Source organism: Neophocaena asiaeorientalis, unplaced genomic scaffold, assembly GCF_003031525.2.
Source record: "Neophocaena asiaeorientalis asiaeorientalis breed wild unplaced genomic scaffold, Neophocaena_asiaeorientalis_V1.1 scaffold57, whole genome shotgun sequence".
Taxonomy (NCBI): domain Eukaryota; kingdom Metazoa; phylum Chordata; class Mammalia; order Artiodactyla; family Phocoenidae; genus Neophocaena; species Neophocaena asiaeorientalis.
Window position 1 is genome coordinate 6,143,948 of NW_020172731.1, and position 22,736 is coordinate 6,166,683.

The 22,736-nt window shown below is 37.1% G+C and overlaps 1 protein-coding gene across 2 annotated transcripts in view; it reads left to right on the forward strand.

Moving 5' to 3' along the window:
* Window positions 1–22,736, forward strand: part of ITGA1 (integrin subunit alpha 1) — a 164,480-nt gene that overhangs the window by 107,198 nt on the left and 34,546 nt on the right. For both annotated transcript variants that reach the window (XM_024740319.1, XM_024740318.1), the window contains exons 12-18: window positions 6,376–6,518; window positions 10,488–10,631; window positions 11,821–12,078; window positions 14,734–14,864; window positions 18,772–18,938; window positions 20,339–20,475; window positions 22,469–22,579. In XM_024740319.1, the coding sequence (XP_024596087.1) occupies window positions 6,376–6,518; window positions 10,488–10,631; window positions 11,821–12,078; window positions 14,734–14,864; window positions 18,772–18,938; window positions 20,339–20,475; window positions 22,469–22,579 (1,091 nt within the window). The remainder of the gene's footprint in view (window positions 1–6,375; window positions 6,519–10,487; window positions 10,632–11,820; window positions 12,079–14,733; window positions 14,865–18,771; window positions 18,939–20,338; window positions 20,476–22,468; window positions 22,580–22,736) is intronic.

A 22,736-nucleotide genomic window follows, 5' to 3' on the forward strand; every position in this document is an offset into this window, starting at 1 on the left:
ATATATTTATAATTGTTCTATCTTATTCTGGGGTTGATCCCTTGATCATTATGTAGTGTCCTTCCTTGTCTCTTGTAACATTCTTTTTTTTAAAGTCTATTTTATCTGACATGAGTATTGCTACTCCAGCTTTCTTTTGATTTCCATTTGCATGGAATATCTTTCTCCATCTTCTCACTTTCAATCTGTATGTGTCCCTAGGTCTGACGTAAGTCTCTTATAGACAGCATATATATGGGGCTTGTTTTTGTATCCATTCAGCGAGAATCTGAATGAGATCCTTGCTGGGTAGAGTAATCTTGGTTGTAGGTTCTTCCCTTTCATCACTTTAAATATGTCATGCCACTCCCTTCTGGCTTCTAGAGTTGCTCCTGAGAAATCAGCTGTTAACCTTATGGGAGTTCCCTTGTATGTTAATTGTCGATTTTCCCTGTTGCTTTCAATAATTTTTCTTTGTCTTTAATTTTTGCCAACTTGATTACTATGTGTCTCGGCGTGTTTCTCCTTGGGTTTATCCTTCCTGGGACTCTCTGCCCTTCCTGGACGTGGGTGGCTATTTCCTTTCCCATGTTAGGGAAGTTTTCAACTATATTCTCTTGAAATATTTTCTCAGGTCCTTTCTCTCTCTCTTCTCCTTCTGAGACCCCTATGATGTGAATGTTGTTGCATCTAATGTTGTCCCAGAAGTCTCTTAGGCTGTCTTCACTTCTTTTCATTCTTTTTTCTTTATTCTGTTCCACAGCAGTTAATTCCACCATTCTGTCTTCCAGGTCACTTATCCGTTCTTCTGCCTTAGTTATTCTGCTATTGATTCCTTCTAGTGTATTTTTCATTTCAGTTATTGTATTGTTCATCTCTGTTTTTTTGTTATTTAATTCTTCTAGGTCTTTGTTAACCATTTCTTGCGTCTTCTTGATCTTTGCCTCCATTCTTTTTCCGAGGTCCTGGATCATCTTCACTATCGTTAATCTGAATTCTTTTTCTGGAGGGTTGCCTATCTCCACTGCATTTAGTTGTTTTTCTGGGGTTTTACCTTGTTCCTTCATTTGGTACATAGCCCTCTGCCTTTTCATCTTGTCTGTCTTCCTGTGAATATGGTTTTTTTTCCACAGGCTGCAGGATTGTAGTTCTTCTTGCTTCTGCTGTGTGCCCTCTGTTGGATGAGGCTATCTAAGAGGCTTGTGCAAGTTTCCTGATGGGAGGGACTGGTGGTGGGTAGAGCTGGCTGTTGCACTCATAGGCAGAGCTCAGTAAAACTTTCATATGCTTGTCTGCTGATGGGTGGGGCTGGGTTCCCTCCCTGTTGGTTGTTTGGCCTGATGTGACCCAACACTTGAGCCTACCAGAGCTCTTTGGTGGGGCTAATGGCGGACTCTGGAAGGGCTCACATCAAGAAGTACTTCCCAGAACTTCTGCTGCCAGTGTCCTTGTCCCCACGGTGAGCCACAGCCACCCTCGCCTGTGCAGGAGACCCTCCAACACTAGTAGGTAGGTCTGGTTCAGTCTCCTGTGGTGTTACTGCTCCTTCCCCTGGGTCCCGATATGCACACTTTTTTGTGTGTGCCCTCCAAGAGTGGAGTCTCTGTTTTCCCCAGTCCTGTCGAAGTCCTGCAGTCAAATCCCACTAGCCTTCAAAGTCTGATTCTCTAGGAATTCCTCCTCCCATTGCTGGACCCCCAAGTTGGGAAGCCTGACATGGGACTCAAAGCCTTCACTCCAGTAGGTGGACTTCTGTGGTATAAGTGATCTCCAGTTTGTGAGTCACCCACCAGCAGTTATGGGCGTTGTTTTTATTGTGATTGCACCCCTCCCACCATCTCATTGTGGCTTCTCCTTTGTCTTTGGATGTGGGGTATATTTTTTGGTGAGTTCCAGTGTCTTCCTGTCAATGATTGTTCAGCAGTTAGATGTGATTCTGGTGCTCTCGTAAGAGGGAGTTAGAGCACGTCCTTTTACTCCTCCATCTTGAGCCAATCTCAGGTTAAATAATTTCTAAAGGTTCTTCATGTTCTAAGATTCTATGAGACTGTTCTATGTGAAATACCTTGAAATCAAGAACCAGTTTAACCTGTGGTTTCTTTCCATCCTAGATAGAAGAATCTGAGAACATTTGTCCTCATATGTAACAGTGGCATATAAAGTAATATAACTTTTTAGGAAAGTCATTTGACAGTGTGTATCCAGAGCCATAAAAATGTTTACACCACCTTGACCTCAAAATTTCATTTCTGAGGATCTAACCTAAAGAAAAAAATCCAATTATTTAAGAATGCCAAGGGAACAGTTGTTTTCATAGTATTTTATTGAGGTAAATGGCATATCCTTAATGTTCAAAAATAAGGGAATAGTTAAGTAAGTGGTAAATAGTAAACCCACTTAATGGAACATCATGAACCCATAAAAATAAAAATTATAAAGCTGCTGATCCCATCATACTTGAAGTGACTTGAAGTGGTTTGGGCACTGTGTATACAGTCAGACAGTACAGAGATACTCTTAGGTCATAGAATCTTGAGTTTGTTTTCTGACTCTGCCCCTGGTTATGACTTTAGACAAATTGCCTTATTCCTCAAAACCTCAATTTGCTTATTTATTAAAAAATATATATAAAATTTGGGTTGTTATGAAAATGAGATTAAATAATACCTGTAAGGTGCTTAGTGTTGTGCTTGACAGACAGCTGACCCTCAATAGGTGTTGTCTATTGTTGTATATTATGTAATATTGTATAGAAAACATTCCTCTTATTATTAGTATTATGATAGGCAGAACAATGCCCTAAAGATGTCCATGTCCTAATCCCAAGATCCAGATCTTATATGGCAAAAGGGACATTGCAGATGTGATTAAGTTAAAGATCTTGACATGAGGAGATTATCCTGAGATACCTGGCTGGGCCCAATCTCATCACATGGATTTTTAAAATCAGAGAAGCTTTCCTGGATGTGGACAGGGGATGATAGAACTATAGAAAAATGGTCAGAGATATGCAATATTGGCTTTTAAGATGGAGAAGGGGGGCCACAGCTAAGGAATGTGGGTGGTCTCTAGAAGCCACAGTGGGCAAGGAAATGGATTCTCCTCTACAGCATCCAGGAGGAACCCAGCCCTGCCAACACCATGATTTTAGCCCAGGGAGACCTAGGTCTGATTTCTAACTTTAAAAGATAATATATTTGTAATGTGTTACCATCAAGTTTATGGTAATTTTTTACAACAGCAATAGAAAACTAATACAGCTGTATTATATACCTACTAAGAGTAGCTGACATTAATACTACTACTAATTAGTATTGAATAGTTAAAACATTAAAGACATTACCCACAAAGACATTGAAGTCCACAAAGATGTGAGTGACATTGTCACTTCTCTAGGGAAGTTCACACACTTTAACACGATATTTAATAATATATTAAATAATAATGTTATTTTATAAATAACACTATAGTAATTTTGGTATTCTGAGTGATTATCATGGAATTCCTTAAAAACAAATAAACTTAAAGAACCCTAAATCTATTATTCTCAAAAACCTTGGGTTAATGATTTGCTTAGAGCAGACTTAGAGAATTCAAGACTGAAAGATACTGCTGTAGGCAAAAAAAGTTAAGACAACCTTCATTTCTGACCACAGTATTTATAATACCTGACTCCTGTTTGCCCAGAAAAGGAAATTTGGGGGTATGTTGTCTACAGTCTGCTCAGATGATGTGTTTTTTTGGTTTGTTTCAGAAATCCTTTCATTATCTTAGTCACAGGTTGGTGCTTTAGACATTTTGCCAACATAAAGTCTATTATATGTAAGATTTCTTCCAAAATAGAAAAGCACTCAGAAAGAGGTCAGGGGAGAAAAATAGCTTTTTTTCCCCAAAATATTATTCTAAATCTAAAATTAGGCTTTCAAAATGTTTCCTTGTATAGGTTACACATTAAGAAGAGTTTGAATGTGTTCTCCCAATCCATGTGGATTGAAAGTTGTTAGACTATGGAAATTCTTACTGAAGAAGAAAAGTGAGAGGTAGACAGTTTATTAAAAAATCCCATAGTAACCAATAATAATCAGAAAGAAGCAGGAACTGAAGCTGTGCAACCTCCCTCAGGATGGAATCATCCACCTGTCTTTCTATAGCCCAGTAACTGCCTTTTGCCAACATGCACTCGGCAAGTGGGTTTGCTGGTGAGAATACAGTCGAGATCCTGTTCCCTACCTCCCCCCACCCACAGTTTGCTGATTTCTAATCACGCTAGACTGATTCACGAGGAAAAGTAAAGATGTGAGGCCAATTCATGACATCAAGTCAAATCCTACCTGTTTCCCCTTACCTCACCAGATCCTAGCACTTTTCCCAAGAAGTGAATCGTGAGAGCTGACAGGATTTACTCTTTATAAATCTACACACAGAACCATGACATCAATTTTCCTTTCTCTTCAATCATGTGCCTTTCCTTTTCAGAAAGTGATATTAAGCTTTTAAATCTTTATAATTATTATCCTTCTATTACGACTAGACTTTACTGGGCCCTTGTTCTCACTTTTCCTTTATTGTCTTTAGATGCCCGAGCTTCAACCAGGACTACCTGACTGGTTGTTATTGTCACTGTGAAGATTTCAGCTAACGGTTTAGTAATCAATTGCGCATCCTCAAAGTCAAGTAGATAATCACACAACTCCAAGCCTCACACATAATTTTCAACTTATTTTTTAAAGGTTCTTTTATCAGTTTGCATTCATAGCTCTGAAAATTGCAAAAAAAAAATCGCTGTGTACTCTCACCCCACTCACCCCACTCTCTTCTTAATATTTCTAATAGAGCTGCATGAAATACAACCTTTGTTTTGCACAGTCTTCTTTTCCATTTTATTTATGTATAAACATGACCCTAAAGTTTTTATTTTTTAAGCAATACTGTGGTTAGTAACATAAAAATATAACACATTACACATTAGAAAAAGAATATTTTACAGTCTCTATTATGTATAGTAAATTTTTTAAAAAGCTCTAAGTTGAATAAATGAAAATGTGAGAAAAATATTCATGAAGGGGAATATGGCTGAGGAATTGTGTTCCTTTAGGACTTGTAAGAATAAACATATTTCAGTATAAAACTTCTGTTCCTCTTTTAAAGTTTTGGAAGAAAGTGGAACTATTATCTTATGGTAAAATACTTGGTAAGTAAGTTATCAATATAATCTTTTTTTCAGTAAAAAATGCTATTCTGTGGCATTTGGAAAAATAATCTGCCTTCTACTCCAATTGATGGACAGTTCTGGTTATTAGAACATTTCTTCCTTCTGTAGAGTTGAAATCTCCACGTGGTAATTTTTATCTATTGATTTAGCTCTGTTCTCTAGAGATACAAAGAATAAATCTAATTCTTCACTCAAAAATTAATAATAATCTGCTTTAAAGACACAGTTTAAAATTTTAAAGGTCATGAAGGCCCAATTTAAAAAGAGGAATAATTGTGAAAAACTGTTCAAGCTCACTTTTAATCAAGCAAATGAAAATTTAAATCACAGCAAGGTGATATTGTTTAACATTTATTACAGCATGCACAATTTTAAATAAAAGTAATGTACCTAATGTTTGTAAGAATTTGGTTAAACTACTCTCTCCAGTGGCTGTTCATGGAATGAATTAGTACAAATATTCTGGAAACAATTTGTCAGATATTATAAGAACCATTAAAAATTTGCTCCAGTAATCTATTCCTTGAAATTTGTCATCAAAAAAATCCAAAAGAAAGAAAAAAATTAAATACTCAAAGATGTCTTTGCAGGCTTAAGTGTAATGCCAAAAAATTTAAAAACCACCTAAATTCCACCATTCCAACAGGGAATGGTCCTATGGTATAAACACAAGGCATTTATACCTTAACTGAGAAGGAAGCTTCAACCATTTAAAATTACAATTAAAAACCTAGGTAGCAATACAGAAAACGTTTACATTTACTATGATTACAACTGTATAAAGTTATGGATTTCTATAGCACAGACACATGCATCCAAATAAAATATAATTGATTTATTTCAAAGGGGTAAATTGAGATTGCGAGAGTTTTGTATGTGTGTGTGTGTGTTTTCTTTTCCTGTCAATGTTATATCATTTGTGCTTTTAAACAATGAAAAACTGAGGTTTGGGGAAAAATACCTTTTCAGAATGAAGCAGTTGTGGTAGATAATTAGGGAGCACACTAAAAGCTTCTACCTAAACAAACTTTCCTGCATTAAAGTGTACATATTTATTTTCAAAAAAAGAGAAGTCCATATAAACATATAACAATGATTCTCCCAACCGTTTAAAATGGATCTTAATTTATTCCATGCAAACTCCAAGGGGGCAGTGAGTATATCCAGCGTCTGTCTTTCATTAGGTTACACAGTAAACTCTGCCACTGTTTCTGGAGATGTGCTCTACATTGCCGGACAGCCACGGTACAATCATACAGGCCAGGTGGTCATCTACAGGATGGAGGATGGAGACATCATGATTCTCCAGACACTCCATGGAGAACAGGTAAACTTCAAAATCGTTGTTTTAAATTAATCCATTCACACTCTATGTAAGTTAAACTGTCTGTTGTCCTAAACTTTTTAAAAAACAGTACCCCCATATTCAACATGCACTGTGAACAGGGCCCCACGTTAAGTTCCTCGGAGGAATCTAAAGTGTCTCTGTCTTTGGCATCAGTAATATTTCAGCTGGATGGAGGTAGGTGTAGGATGTGTAGATAATGATGTAGATACAGATGTACAAACATATACACAAGCAAAGAAATCTAAAACATTAATAAGCATGAAAGTGCCAGGGCCACAGACAGTAAATTCAGAACATAGAAAGATTCTTTTAAGCTAGGATGGTACAGAAATTCTTAATAAGAGATAAAATGTGGGCTAGTCTAGAAGAAAGACAGAACGTAGATAGGTAGAAAACACAGTGAAAGAGCCAGTGGGGCCCAACTGTGTGAGGTTTTGAATGGTAGACTAAGGAATTTGGATTTTCCCCTGGAGGTGATGGGAAATAATTTGTAATGTGTAAAGTCAGAGAATTCTCATTAGATAATATTGAATATTAAAAGTCGTTTAAGAAATTATATATGCAATATGCAAACATAAGTATATATAAGTCTTTTTTAAACTGCAAGAAACATCTGTGCTGTTGTTGGTTATTATTAAATGGTGATAATTTGGGTAATTTTTATTCCTTTCTTCATAGTTTTCTGCATTTTCCAGGTATTCTAGAATGAGATTTTATTCTACATTCCTCATAGGATGGGGGTGTTCTTGGGCTTCACTAAACATTCCAACTCACTAGACTAACCCCCCGACACACACTCACACAAACTACTCAGAAGGGCAGGGCAGCACCGGCCTCCCTCCCCTGTAGGAGCCCTGGAAGCAGCCCAGCACAACAGCACAGCTGAGATGCCAAGAGACAGACACTTAAAGCAGGTGCAGGAGCTGCCCTGGCTTTAAAGCCCTACAGGAGCCAACATCTTTTATAACAGCACCATAGACATAGCTTCCCTGAGTCCTGCTAAAGGCATGCAGTTAGAAGAGTCACTGCAATCTAGGAAGCCCAAAATATGTTATCTCCATCGGGTGTTTATAGTTCCACCCAGCCTAAATGCAATGTTCCAATCAGAGGTTTTTTTCACCACACTCAATGTTGCTAAGTGTTATAGCTGAATATGATGATCATATTTCCAGGGGGACAGAGTTAGAATAAGCCAAAGGTCAGATTCTCTTTTCCCAGCTGAGGGGGTGTTATTAGCCCTTTGACAACATTTATAATCAGAAAATGCATAAACAATAAAAAACAAGGCTTTTATTGGAGCTGAAGGATGAGGCGAGAAGAACCTGAAATGATAGATCAACAATAAAAATAGAAAAGGAAGGGATGTGGCAGACATAAATAAGGAAGAATTGACAAGATTGTAAAAGAAACCATTTGGGTGACATCTTAGGCCCATTATCACTCTATTGATTGTCTCTAAGACAGGAAGTGTAAAATTTTGTGAAAAAAATTGCTTATGAACACTTGAGGAGAGTATCACGAATAATGTAAATCATGAGTGATTTGAGTTTCAAGCCTGGGAGTCTGGGAGAAAGGGCGCCATGATTAGAATGTCAGCAACTCATAAAAACAAAAATAAACAAATGGGACCTAATGAAACTTAAAAGTTTTTGCAAAGCAAAGGAAACTACAATCAAGATGAAAAGACAACCCTCAGAATGGGAGAAAATATTTGCAAATGAATCAATGGACAAAGGATTAATCTCCAAAATATATAAACAGCTCATGCAGGTCAATATTAAATAAACAAACAACCCAATCCAAAAATGGACAGAAGACCTAAATTGACATTTCTCCAAAGAAGACATACAGATGGCCAAGGAGCACATGAAAAGCTGCTCAACATCACTAATTATTAGAGAAATGCAAATCAAAACTACAATGAGGTATCACCTCACACCAGTTAGAATGGGCATCATCAGAAAATCTACAAACAACAAATGCTGGAGAGGGTGTGGAGAAAAGGGAACCCTCTTGTGCTGTTGGTGAGAATGTAAATTGATACAGCCACTATGGAGGACAGTATGGAGGTTCCTTAAAAAACTAAAAATAGAATTACCATATGACCCAGCAATCCCACTACTGGGCATGTACCCAGAGAAAACCACAATTCAAAAAGACACATGCACCCCAATGTTCATTGCAGCACTATTTATAATAGCGATGTCATGGAAGCAACCCAAATGCCCATCAACAGACAAATGGATAAAGAAGATGTGGTACATATATACAATGGAATATTACTCAGCCATAATGAGGAACAAAATTGGGTTTTTTGTAGAGACATGGATGGGTCTAGAGACTGTCATACAGAGTGAAGTAAGTCAGAAAGAGAAAAACAAATATATTAACGCATATATGTGAAACCTAGAAAAATGGTACAGATGAACCGGTTTTCAGGGCAGAAATTGAGACACAGATGTAGAGAACAAATGTATGGACACCAAGGGGGGAAAGCGGAGGTGGGCGGTGTGTGTGCTGGATTGGACGATTGGGATTGACAGGTATACACTGATGTGTATAAAATGGTTGACTAATAGGAACCTGCTGTATAAAAAAATAAATGAAATAAAATTCAGAAAAAAGAAAGCATGTCAGCAACTCAAGCAGTTTAGATATTTTTTAAATGGTATTTGGTTTTAGACATGTTTTCTGTAACAGTGAGCACAAATCCAAATGGTTGCAGGTGGCAGGGAGGTAAGCAAATAAAAAAGCTGCTGGACAGAAGACAATAGAAAGTGGGAGGCATGGGCTGGGCAGCTTGTGAACCATCTACAGGCTTAGCCCCTGCTCAGCTTCAGACGGCTATTGCCATGTGGGAATGAAGACCCAATATTGCCAGATCTTACAACATTTTATTTAACATTTGTAATTAATTCAACCTAAAACAAAGACCTTTGAAACCTTTCATAAGCCTGTTAGAAAAGGACATTCAAAAAAATCAATGTCTAGCAGCTGTCTGGCTATGTGTAGAAATGTAGAACTGGGAGTCTTGAGAAGGAAGATGGAGTGCATTTGCCATTTGAGATAGTGGGAATTGGTAGGGGAGGATTGGTCATCTAAGGAAGGGAATGGTTGCATGTCTGAACTCAGGGGAGGCCAAAATCTAGGGAATGGAAGGAGAGAAAGGAGCCAGCAAAATGGAAAGAAAGAATGGTTTGTGATACTGTGGCAGAATCAGAAGAGCAAAAGTAAAGTCATGGAAGATGACAGGAGATTTCAAGGAAAAAATTATACAGCACGTCGAATATCAAACACAGGTCAACATTTGAGAAAGTTATTGCACTTGGATAATGAAGCACAAGTACCCTGAATTTCCCTAAAATTCATCCCTATCATTAAAGAGAAAACACAGTCCTGCTAGAGGATGGTCCCCCAGCAATCCTTTTATATTTCTCTATCTCTCATAGCTGCTGGGACAAGACTTAGCGATTTTGTTGAGTAGACAGTCTTCTAAGACTCTAAGGGGAAATATGTTGCCCCAGTGTTCCGAGATAATTCAGTTCCTCATGGTGTATTTAAACATATACTGAAGCCATTCAGGAATGCCTTCTATTGTTTATTTCATTTATTTCCTTAAAAAATTGTTGTATTATTACTGATCTTTTCTGATTTGTGGAGAAGAGAGGTTAGGGTGAAATACAGAGGAAATCCTTTCTCTTATTCTCAAGCTACAGAATCTATGACAACTGCTCATCCCCCAGGATGGACCTAATATTCATTAGCTTCATGCAAGAGCCAATAAAGAGCTCTCAGGTAGCATCAGTTTCTATATTTCATTTCCTTTGTCATCTGACTCCCAAATACTCTTCTCAATTGGTATAAGTAAGAGAAATGCAGGTTTTTAGTTTCCTTGAGAATTTCTGATGTTCATCAGACTGTTTTGTTCTGTTTTGTCTTGTGTCCTAGATCGGTTCCTACTTTGGAAGTGTTTTGACAACAATTGACATTGATAAAGATTCTAATACTGACATTCTTCTGGTCGGGGCTCCCATGTTCATGGGAACAGAGAAGGAGGAACAAGGAAAAGTGTACATCTATGCTCTGAATCAGGTAATGGTAACCGTAACCTGATAACTTTGGTTGAAATCTGGGAGAATCTTTCTTTCTTAAAATTTCAATTAATAATGTTCTGATTTTTCACTCACTTCGGCAAAAGGAGCAAAGAAGCTTTCAGGGCCAGCCTACCTCACTAACTCCTCAGTCTCTAAACGAACATTTAGAATTCTGATAAAGTAGTTCAAACCGTTAGATATTTTCTGCTTGTAAATGTGAACTTTTTAAAGAGTATATAGAATAAAGATAAATAAATCTCACTAAATTGCTAAATTCACAGGGCAACCATTCATGAGCTCTGGTCTAGAGGTGGGTCACGTTAACAGTTCAAGCTCTGTGTGTGTGTGTGTGTGTGTGTGTGTGTGTGTGTGTGTGTGTGTAAAGGGGGAAGGGGGAGAGACTGTGGAGAAGCACTGACTTTTAAGGCAGTGACACCAAAGACTTTGAGCAAACTGCTATGGTCTTTGGAATACTTCACTCTGCTACGGTGAGACTTTGTTTCTCTGATCCTAACTTTAGCCATCATTTGCTAAGCGAAATAATTCTTGATTTCTTCATTAGAAAAATTTTTTGATGTTTTGATGTTTAAAAAATCTTAATTAGATTTTTTGCAAAGTTGGGTTGTATCTATTTAGCTTGTTAAATTATTAGAGTCTTTCCCATATTAATTATTTTAAATCATAAATTACATATCTTTCTTCCTATCATCTTTTTGATTCCTCCTGTCAACATTTTTTGGCCCTGTGCTGTTTTTCCCTTTTTTCCCAAGAAAATCTGTTCCTGTTCATCATTGCTAGCACTTTCCGTCCTTTATAGGGGAGAATAGAGAGAGACTTTTCCAAAAAGCACAATAATGGGTGAAGAAAGGATAGTGACACGAATTGAGGATTTTAAAATTCAGCTCTTCAGCTTTAAAAAGCTGCTGTGAGTTATGTACTCACTTGATTACATTAAAAGGAGAATCCATTAAAATCCTCAGTACATCATCTTTCCCACATTTCTACAGTCTGTTCTTTGAAATCTCTAACTTTGCTCTCAGATAGACACACTTTTTAAGAAATTTTACAAACTTTACCATTGAGGTACAAATGGTTTTTAGTAGCACTGGTTTAGTATGTACTTAGAAACTTCGCTCTTCTGTAGTAATGACAGAAATCCATAAGTATCCTGTTTATCTTTCTTCCAGACAAGGTTTGAATATCAAATGAGCCTGGAACCCATGAAGCAGACTTGCTGTTCGTCTCTGAAGCACAATTCATGCACAAAGGAAAACAAAAATGAACCATGTGGAGCTCGTTTTGGAACAGCTATTTCTGCTGTGAAAGACCTCAATCTTGATGGATTTAATGACATCGTGATAGGAGCACCCCTGGAAGATGATCATGGGGGAGCCGTGTACATTTATCATGGAAATGGCAAGACTATAAGGGAAGAATATGCACAAGTAAGAAGTTAAACCTACAGATTCTTTTATTTAATTATAATTTAGTGTAGCAGGAGTGGATGTTACTGCAATACAACAGTGGTGTATTGTCATACAATCAGTAGCAATATATGGGTTTTTTTAGCTTTATTATTCATTGAGATAACATTGGTTTATTATATTACACGTATATTTCTGATTCTGTGATTCTTGCCCTTAAGTGATAAGTGGGTTCAATACCAATGTCTTGTTTCATGAGTTATTTTTTTTCCTCTGTCTCTTGGGAAACTAGATATCTAATTCTGTTTTCTTTATAGAAGAATTACTTGTAATTTTATTCTTTTATCTAGTTTTTTTCTTTTTTCTGTTGTTATTTGCCTTGTCTCCATGACCTGATCTTTGGAAATGGTAAAAAAAGCAAAACAGGGGCTTTCCTGGTGGCACAGTGGTTGAGAGTCCGCCTGCCGATGCAGGGAACACGGGTTCGTGCGCCGGTCCGGGAGGATCCCACATGTCGCGGAGCGGCTGGGCCCGTGAGCAATGGCCGCTGAGCCTGCGCGTCCGGAGTCTGTGCTCCGCAACGGGAGAGGCCACAACAGTGAGAGGCCCGTGTACCAAAAAAAAAAAAAAAAAAGCAAAACAAAAGAACGCTTTTTAACAATGCTATTTAACATCTACAGTGTGCCTGATCATAAACAGAGGATACCACTTTCTGAGTAAGAGAACAATAATTACATGACTTGGCCAATAAAGGAGATGAAATTGTTTTTATATTCAATACCCATGTTTTTATAATAAAATCACATTAAGTTTATATTTATGAATTAAATTGGTATATTTTCATCAAATAAATTTGGGCTTCTGAAGGTTTATAATTTTCTCCCAAGTAATCCCTCTTGGAAAAAAATAATCTGAATAATTAAACTTAACCTTCAGGGGATTTCTTTTGTTCTTGTTTTAAATTTATTGTCAGTTAATGACTCTAATACGCAAATGTAACTTTTTCCTACCTGAGAAAAATGTCCACCTACAGAAGTGTTTCATGCATTATAAAAGTAAAAGAGTTTAAAGGAATTCTTCTAATGTAGTTGTCTGTTTTTAAGTAACCATAGTTAATTAGGCATTGAACAACTGCTTGTAAACAAAATAGAATTCACTACTTTTCTAGCTTACATAACATGAAAAGAAAAGCAGAACATCAGTTATTTCTCTTTACAGTTGATTGTTCTTCGGTTCTGTAGTCAATAGAATTCTCAAAATATATTCATGTCTTGCGAAGTTGTGCTTAATTTTTCATAAAGTCATAATGACCTTAATAGTGAAACAACAAAATAAAGAGCATATTTCTGTAATGACACTGCTATCCATTTAATAAGTGATTTGCTTCTGATAAAAATCTTCATGGTTTTTTGTAACTGGAAATAGGCTGTATTAACTATGGGGGCATGATAGAATCAGGGACTGAAGGAAGGAGTTTCTTGTGTTCTACCCCTCTATTCATTCAGTTTCAATCCCTCACATTTAATGCAGTGGCATTTGCAGTAGAAAAAGAAGGATTTTTAAATCATTAGTAAGTAGACTAGATTGCCATAAGCAATTAATTTTGTAAAATGGTGGTAAATCAAGGTGCAGCTTTAAGCAACAAAAACAATAAAGAATATTAGAGTTGAGTTTGTTTAATTATTGGCAAAATGCTTTCCCAAAGATAGGTGAGGATGTGCTCATTCATTTCCATGGTAACTAGAGGTGCTGCTTGTGTATGGAATGGTCCAGAACCAAACTGAATCAAGTCCTCCAGCAACAGTGGGGCTGATAACTCCTGATTTTTTTGCTGAAAAAATAAGGAAATAATTTCCACTGAGCCACAAACATTTAAGCATGAAAAATGTTTCCATCTGGTTTGCCTTATTTTGCTTCTTATTTTATGATATTTAAGTGGAAAAACAGGAGGATAAGGAGATCCCGAGTTTAGGGAGTGTCTGTCAGTCGGGTTTCCCTGCCATCAGGTTCTATTAAAATATTATCAGCTTGAACCCAAGCTAAGTCAGGAGGTACAGATGTCAAACATATTATGTATGGTAATGTGCACAGATCAGTCTTCGAGAACTCCATATTCATTGTGCCTTCCCAACGTTGTGGATACGTATGAATGAAATTGAGTCTATTATGCTCTTGACTTTCAGAACCACTTTTGACAGACAGTAAAGATTGCATATTGAAAAATGTATTTGATAGCATGTATTATTTATACCCAGCCTCAGAGTTCAGTGAACCCCAAACTGACCCTAGGATAATTTTGTACTCCCCCTCTTGCTTGTATGATGTGTTTACAGCACCTTTAAATATCTCTGTGTAATGGAATTGAACAGGAACTAGAAAGTAGAGCCAATTACTCATAATGTTTTCCTTGAGGATTGGACAAGATGACGTTATATATTTTCCCCTCTCCCTGGTGTCAATAACCCTGAAATGATTTTGTCTGCACTATAAAAAGAATATCCTTTGGGAATATCTGAGTAATTCCTCTTGTCTCCACATGAGGGGCCTCTTGGGCAGGTTTCCAAAAGATCTCTAATTTTAATTTTTTGTTAACCAATCCAAGTTCTCAGATTTATTTGAAACTGTTTTTGAAGAGACTCTTCTGACATTAAAAACTCTCTGCTGGGATTTTCACAGCGTATTCCATCAGGGGGAGATGGCGAGACACTGAAATTTTTTGGCCAGTCTATCCACGGAGAAATGGATTTAAATGGTGACGGTCTGACTGATGTCACTATTGGGGGCCTTGGTGGTGCTGCCCTCTTCTGGTATGTATTTGAATAACATCCAATTAATATGATAATATTTTCCAAACAGTTCCAGAGCTCAGAGTATGATTAGAATTTATATACCAAATGTCTGTTTCTCTTTGTGCTCCATTATTCAGATAAAAATTATGCAGTTTGGGAATCTGAGAAGTTGATAAATCTTAAAAATAGAGAAACCATATTAAAGGAACAAATAGAATCAACACTTAATTGGGGTATCTATTATGTAATTGTCACTAACGTAAGTATTCTGCTTGTAGGGAAGCATAGGGGGAAAGTGAGCCTCATACAGGATGTATATAAACAAGAAACTTTCCCTCATTTACCTAACACATAGAACGACATTTGCGCACCACTGTCTGATTATGTTTACATTGTTGGTCAAGCACAGAAGCGTCTACAGTAATATCTTTTCTCAGCCTTTAAAATGCCTGCATCCCCAAATTAACTTCAGTTAACTGTAAAATCCTCATCAATCGTCACGTATATTCATCAATACCATTTTATTAATCAATTAACTTATTAATAAAAATAATTTATAACATTAATAACTAGCTTTAACTAGTTAATAAGACATGATTTCAAAAAGGTTCTATTTGAAAAAAATGTGACGAAAACATGTCAATAACCTTAATGAGAAATCTGTGTGATAATTTTGAAATATGTTGCAAACTTGGTTAAGACATATAAAGGAAGGATTTAATAAATAAAAAAAATATTTATGTCATGTGCCTCAATGGAAAGTCCACATGTTGATTCTTTCAAATTAATCATTAGTTTAGTGCGATTCAGATAGTCTTTTGCCAAACTTTATGTAGAAGGATAGTAAAGAAAATTGTGAAAGAGGTGAAGATAGAGACTGGAAAATATGACTTTGTCATAATTTAAGATAATCCTTAAGAACTAATGGTCAAGTAAAAGTTGTACACTAAACTATACAGAGTAACCATTATGTTTTTTAAAAAATATTTTTAACTGTACAGTAGAGGGAAAGGAAAGCTGAAAGGTGATGCCTAGGAGGAGAGAATGCTGGGCAGCAATGGCTGTGACTTTCGGGGGAGCCCACCCGAAACCAAGGGTCCAGACCAGAAGTCACCAGTTTCGGGACCAAAGAGAACATTTAGTTTTTGTTCGAACTGTTAATCCTGGATTAATTTATTAAGATAATCTTTACCCAGGAATATTTATTGTATTCACCCCTGTATATTAAAAAATATACATAGTTTTTTTTGTTTTGTTTTTTGTGGTACGCGGGCCTCTCACTGCTGTGGCCTCTCCCGTTGCAGAGCACAGGCTCTGGACACGCAGGCTCAGCGGCCATGGCTCACGGGCCTAGCCGCTCTGCGGCATGTGGGATCTTCCTGGACCGGGGCACAAACCCGTGTCCCCTGCATCAGCAGGCGGACTCTCAACCACTGCGCCACCAGGGAAGCCCAAAAAATATACATACATTTTAAGGACGATTTTTATTCTCCAGTTTTGCCTCAAGGGCTTCTTACAAAGCCCTGAAAACTTGTTTCTGGCCTTTCCTGTCCCCAGTCAAGGCTTTATCATCGAGGGGCCAGAATGACAGACTTGGGTCCCTGTTGTCGCCCAGCAAAATGGACTAAACCAGTACACTGCAGCGTGAAGACCAAGATTTTCAATGCTGAAGGAGGTATTGAGAGTAGATATGGATGACAGGTGACAAACGTAGGCCCACCCAGCAGTCAGGGACATCCAGGAGCAGATGGGAGAACCCCATCCTGTGGGTAGACTGAGCCACAGACGCTGTAAAGATCTGCGTGGGGCAGAGACGAGATGTGGGTTGGGGAGTGGTCAAGGCAGCCTCATGCCCAGAGGATCCAAACTTCCAAGCAGGAAACTAGACACGCTCATTCACTCATTCGTTGCTGGTGGAACAGTAAACTGGTTAAAACGCATTAGCAGGCATTTGTCACTGAAGTGTTAAAAAGCCTTAAAATGTTCATACTTTTTAATTTTACCTCCTAATAATTTTTTGAAGATATAGTCTATGGTTAAAGATGTATGGTCTTTAGAGTAATCACAGTGCTGTAGGTTATAGATATTTTTTTGAAGAAGGTAAGATAAATATCCAGTAAGAGAGCTTTGAGTAACTAGATTATGGTTCATGCATATGTTGGAATCGTGTACTGCCATTAACAATAATGTTCTCAGAAAAATAGAAATATTGGAAGGTTGTTTATTATATTATGTTTTTAAAGTACTTATGCTTGTATATGTATATGGGCCAGTGTGTGTGTATGTGTGTGTGTGTGTGTATACTTATGCATGTATGTGTGTGTATGCGTCTCTCTCTATACAGATGTACATATATATGTATATGAATGGTGATTATTGTTGAATGATAGAATTACAACTGATTTGTATTTTCTTTGTTTCCTTTACTATATTTTCATATTTTCTATGTGTAAATTGTTTTAAAAGAAAAATAACTATAATTTTTCTTTTCAAACGCAAAAGCATAAGCAGGGACCTATGTATTCACAAGATACCTAGCTCTAAAGAGCCAGTCTGGTTACAAGGCAGAAACCAGATAACGGTGTTCAACAATTATGCTGGCTTTATTCTAAGGCATTAGCATCAAGCTCCGTATACTCTGCCTAATTTTGTATTACTCTGCTCTCACTTCAGATTACTGGAAATCACTGGGCTTTGGAACTAAAAAGACTGGGTTTAAAATCCCAATTTTGCCCTCTGAACAGCTTTTGACCTTGGATAAAATATACTTGATCTCTCAGAGCCTCAGTTATCTCACATATGAAAGAGAGATAATATCATGTCTTGTTATGAAAGTTAATTTAAAATTTAAATGAATAATAAATAGTATGTGTGCCTAGCACAGCGCTTCAAATGCTATTCTGCTTCTCCTTCTCAGAAACAGGGACAAGGCTGAACCTACAAGAAGAACAGACAAGTATTAATAGTGCAGAAACGATGTCCAGGGGCCTCTGGACTCTTTCCAGATTGGGAGCAAACTCAAAAGTGCCGAAAATATGGTTTTGGTTCTAAGGTTGCACCTGGTTGCTTGGTTTTATCTCTTTTCTATCATGGGCAATATGGGTCTTTGGCCTATAAATTGTAGGGGATGAAAAATAATTTTGCCTTTACCCTTCTGAGTTGTTGGCTGAGACGACTGTAGTAAAAGAAGACAAATAAAAAAAAAAACGCAGAAGTTTATTAACACGTATACCTCATGTATACATGGGAGATCCCAGGGAAAAATGAATAGCTTCCCCAGGCAGCTTAACATTCACACTTAAAAATCATCTTAATAGGGAAAGGGGACGGGGCTGTAGGCCTCAGGGGAGAGTAAATGATTTTTTTAGGAAAGATGAATAGGCCCTCAGGAGAATAGATGGGAGGTAAGATGGTTTGCAACAAAGTTTGTCTGGGTGTGGTGTCCACTGCAACCTCCTCTCTTGTAATGAGTCAATTTTCCCTGGTTGATGAAACTCCTGGGTAGAGATTTATGACAACTGAGTTTCTTTTGGAGGATCTGTCTTTAAGCAGGTAAGCAGAGTTCAGAGAAAGCCTCTCCCTGCATTTTTTGTGCTTTAAGTGCCTGCAGCTCAAAATCAATATACCAAAGCGGCATGTTTGGGGGTGGCCTGTCCTAAACTCCTATAGCCATATTTTAGGGTTGCATATTCTGCTACCCTTCAGAAACCAAAGCCTAACATGGTTCCAGAATAACCTGGGTGCCTTCAGAACATCAATTACAATTTCTTCTATATCAAAGATTCAAGAGAGAAAGGAGTCCTGAGAACCCATACTGTATACAAAGAAGAATCCTCTTGGATGCACTCACTTTGCACTCCCAAAATGATGGCATGCATTAAATGTAAAAATGTGTGAGTCATCACCATGGCTTATGTGTTTGCAGGTCCCGAGATGTGGCTGTAGTTAAAGTGACCATGAATTTTGAACCCAATAAAGTGAATATTCAAAAGAAAAACTGCCGCGTGGAGGGAAAGGAAACAGTATGCATAAATGCCACAGTGTGTTTTGATGTGAAATTGAAGTCCAAAGAAGACAGGGTTTACGAAGCTGGTAAGTGTCGTATATACAGAAGCACTTTGGAGCAGGAGGACAATGTATTTGCTCCTGCATGATGAAATTAAGTGAGATATTTTTTTTTATTTCCCTCGATGATAGGAATCTGCACATCACCTTTGCCCCTGCAAACAGGTTGAACCTTGAAAAAAATTCTATTGAAGAAGGAATAGGTTATGGAACCCAGTAAATTCTGGAGCAGAAACTACATGCTTATATTTGGTGGCCTTCCACAGCTGGATTCCATGTTTCCCCTCTGGCTCTCCTATTGACTCTGAACAGTCAAGTGCTAAAGAGAGAGAAAGACAGAGACACCAGTTGAGAGGCAGAGTTGGAAACTGGGCTCTCTCCAGTAAGGACCTGACTGGTCATCCACCCTACCTTCCTGAGATTTTTGCTCCAGTCAGGAGGTGACCCTGGTTTTTGAGTGTCAGACAGATTCCATGTATGTTCTCAGGCACATCACGTCAGCCTGGGTATCCCCCTTTTTCCTGCACTCTACAATTTCTAAAGCGGTTTTTAATGATATTGAAACATGTTGGAGTCAAAACTATGAAGGCCATTGGCTGCCGAAGAGTAATTTACTCTGTAAACCAAATACAAGTAGAATGAGAAAAACCCCTAATCCTTAAAATCTATTTTTCTAAATTTTTTCTACATGTGCATATTTATGATCTGCAGTGGACCTCTGACTGGAAGATAAATGAGGTATAGGAATGTAAAATAACAATTAACATTTTCATATGCAACATTATTTGTCTTATTTTTGTGTAGTAATTAAGCAATCAAGTAAGAAAGATTGTTGCCTTCATAGAAAGTATAAGGTTTAACTTGTTTTGCTCATTGTGGTATGCTTATTTTGTTAAACTTATTTATTAGGCTTATGTTATTATATCCTTTGAACATAGTCTAAAATGACATTTTTTATAAAATAGGTTAAAATGTCACTAATGTATTTTTTTCTCCATTGAAATACAACATAACAAATATTCCAATCAGGGATCCAACATTTCTACACTAAAAAAAAAAAAAATTAAGTGAAAACCCAGTAAACATAGGCATGGACAAGAAATTAGGTGGTATGTAGGGGTGTGTGTGTGTGTGTGTGTGTGTGTGTGTGTGTGTGTGTGTAAACATACATATACATTTTAAAATAAGCGTAATTAAACATTAAAAGCCTTGTGAACTCAGAAAGCAGTTCTATAGAGTTCCTCAAGGTTATCTTCATGACTGCAAATACATTGTATTACAGTAGTATGGATATGCTGAATAACAGAGAACTTTTGTCGACTGATTGCCCAAGAGATTTTTCTGTAATGTTAATTTAATGAACTGGATCATATGAAAATGACCTGAAATGAACATATCTGTCAATTATGCTTCTTTTATTTTTATAGATATGCAATACCGTATCACACTAGATTCTCTAAGACAGATATCACGGAGTTTTTTCTCTGGAACTCAAGAGAGGAAGATTCAAAGAAACATCACAGTTCGAGAATCAGAATGCACTAAGCATTCCTTCTACATGTTGGCAAGTAAATCATATATAATAGCTGCCTTGTTCCAAATCAAAAATAAAGTATAGATGTCTTATTTCAAGTCAGTCAATCTTACTTTTATTTCAAAGTGCAAATCATGAATTAAACTTTGTTCACTTTTATCAGAAAATCACAGGTCTGATTTTCTAATTTCCAAATACATTTCATAAAACTATCTTTCATCTTCCCTGTGTATGCTATCAAATATCCATACATTATGGAACATCAAAAGGCACAGTACACCAGTTGAGAGACCTTGTATTTCATTCATTTATTCATTTCATTCATTCTTTCTTTCTTTCATTCTTTCAACTTGAACTTTAACAACAAGTTAGAATCTAACTCGTTGAACTTCTGTGGGCCTTGTCCGTCAGAAGTGCTTAAATGCCCTGAGGGGAAACTGTTGGGCCATATGCATTCCAGGGTCTGTTCTTGTCCACTGAACTATGTGTTTCACTCTTTGACTTTAGATTAAAGGAAAAAGATCAGGTATTTTCTATCATCTGTAGACTTTGTGCTACCTGTCCCTGTTTTGGTGGATGAGGGAGCCTTGGGAAGCAAATGATGAACCTCTAGAGATGGCTGATAAGCCAGTTTGAACCATTTTAAATGTATTTTATCAGGTCACTGTGTATGTGGGACAGGAGTTTCTTAAACATTTTCTTAAAAGGTACATGACACTAAAGAAGAAGAAAAGAAGAATGGATGTACTGAGAAAACACTGATTTTGTTAATGGAGATTGAGACTTAGAGACTTGAACATGATCTTAGAATTTTAAATGAAATAGGCCTGTTTGCCCCCCCTCTGACTTATTTCTGTATTCTTGATGCATTCATCTTCCATATTTTGAAAATATTGTAGTCAGGGGCAGGAAAGTGACAGAAGACATGTGTGCTGGTGTGCCATGTTTACTCTTCCTCAGTGATTTTCAAGTCAATATTCCCCATGACATATGTCAAAATAAGCTTATTTGGTCAACATTGAAGTCAATTTATGATTAGAAAAATAAAAATGGAGGGGTTTTTTAAATTTGTTTCATCAGAATTGAACATTTAGGAGTTAGAACTGGGATAAGATTTGAAAAGCCATGAAACCAGATTTGGCAGTGCCTCCAACCTGCTAAAAAAGCACTGTAGTATATGTTTCTCCAAAAATTTAGTATCTAGCTATATCTAGGCACTGGGATTAAAAGGAATGAACTAGTTTCAAATTTTCCAAAATTCTTCTGGATTTTAATGGATACTTTAACATTTGTTCTGGAGTCAGCCAGGATGGAATTTGTATCCCAGCTTCCTCACTTTCTGAGTAATTTTGACAAAGTGGTTTAGTCTCTTAGAGACTCAGTTTTCTATCCGTAAAATAAAGACTGTAATTAGTATGCATCTTGGAGGATTGTTGAAATAATTCTCAATAATGTGTATAAAGCTCATAATTCTGGATATGTCATGAATGATGGCCGTCGATGATAGTATAAACAATGTTCATCACATCCATATTATTTTCATATCATTTCACATATAAAATTCTTACAACTCAAGGTATATATTATATTAATGAAATGCAACTCAATTTAAAGAAGGGTTGCTCCCTTGAAGTTGAAAGACTTTCCTATAAGTATTACACAGTGATTTTTAGCTCGAGGTCTCAAGAGAAAGGATATTATTATGTAAGTAGCTTTGAGGGGTACATCCTGACATGGCCAAGTACGACCTATCCATCATTCCAGCAGGCCCATCTGAGAAGCTGGACATGAGTCAACTGGTCGCAATAGGAAGCCTCTGCATTCGTTCTAGCAGCGTCCCTTGTCAAGGTAGAAGGGCAGTCTCTCTCCAGTGAAGCAAAAGCCTGATCAGGTCATATGTCAGATCAGGTACACAAGAATGTCCAGTGAGCCTGGCCCACAGGGCAGAAGAAGGAAGCCATGACAAGATCAGAACATCCAATTAATATGATGCCGATAACATATTTTATGTTTTCACCTCTAGGACAAGCATGACTTTCGGGACTCTGTGAGAATAACTTTGGATTTTAATCTTACCGATCCAGAAAATGGGCCCGTTCTTGATGATTCTTTACCAAATTCAGTACATGAATATGTGAGTCAGATTTTTTAAAATTCAGAATACTTATTTGTGGATATATTGGGGAAAAAAACTGAAACACATAAACAGATGTATACACAGAAGCCTAAATCAATTATATTATAAAAAAAAAAAAGAATTAGGGCTTCCCTGGTGGCGCAGTGGTTGAGAG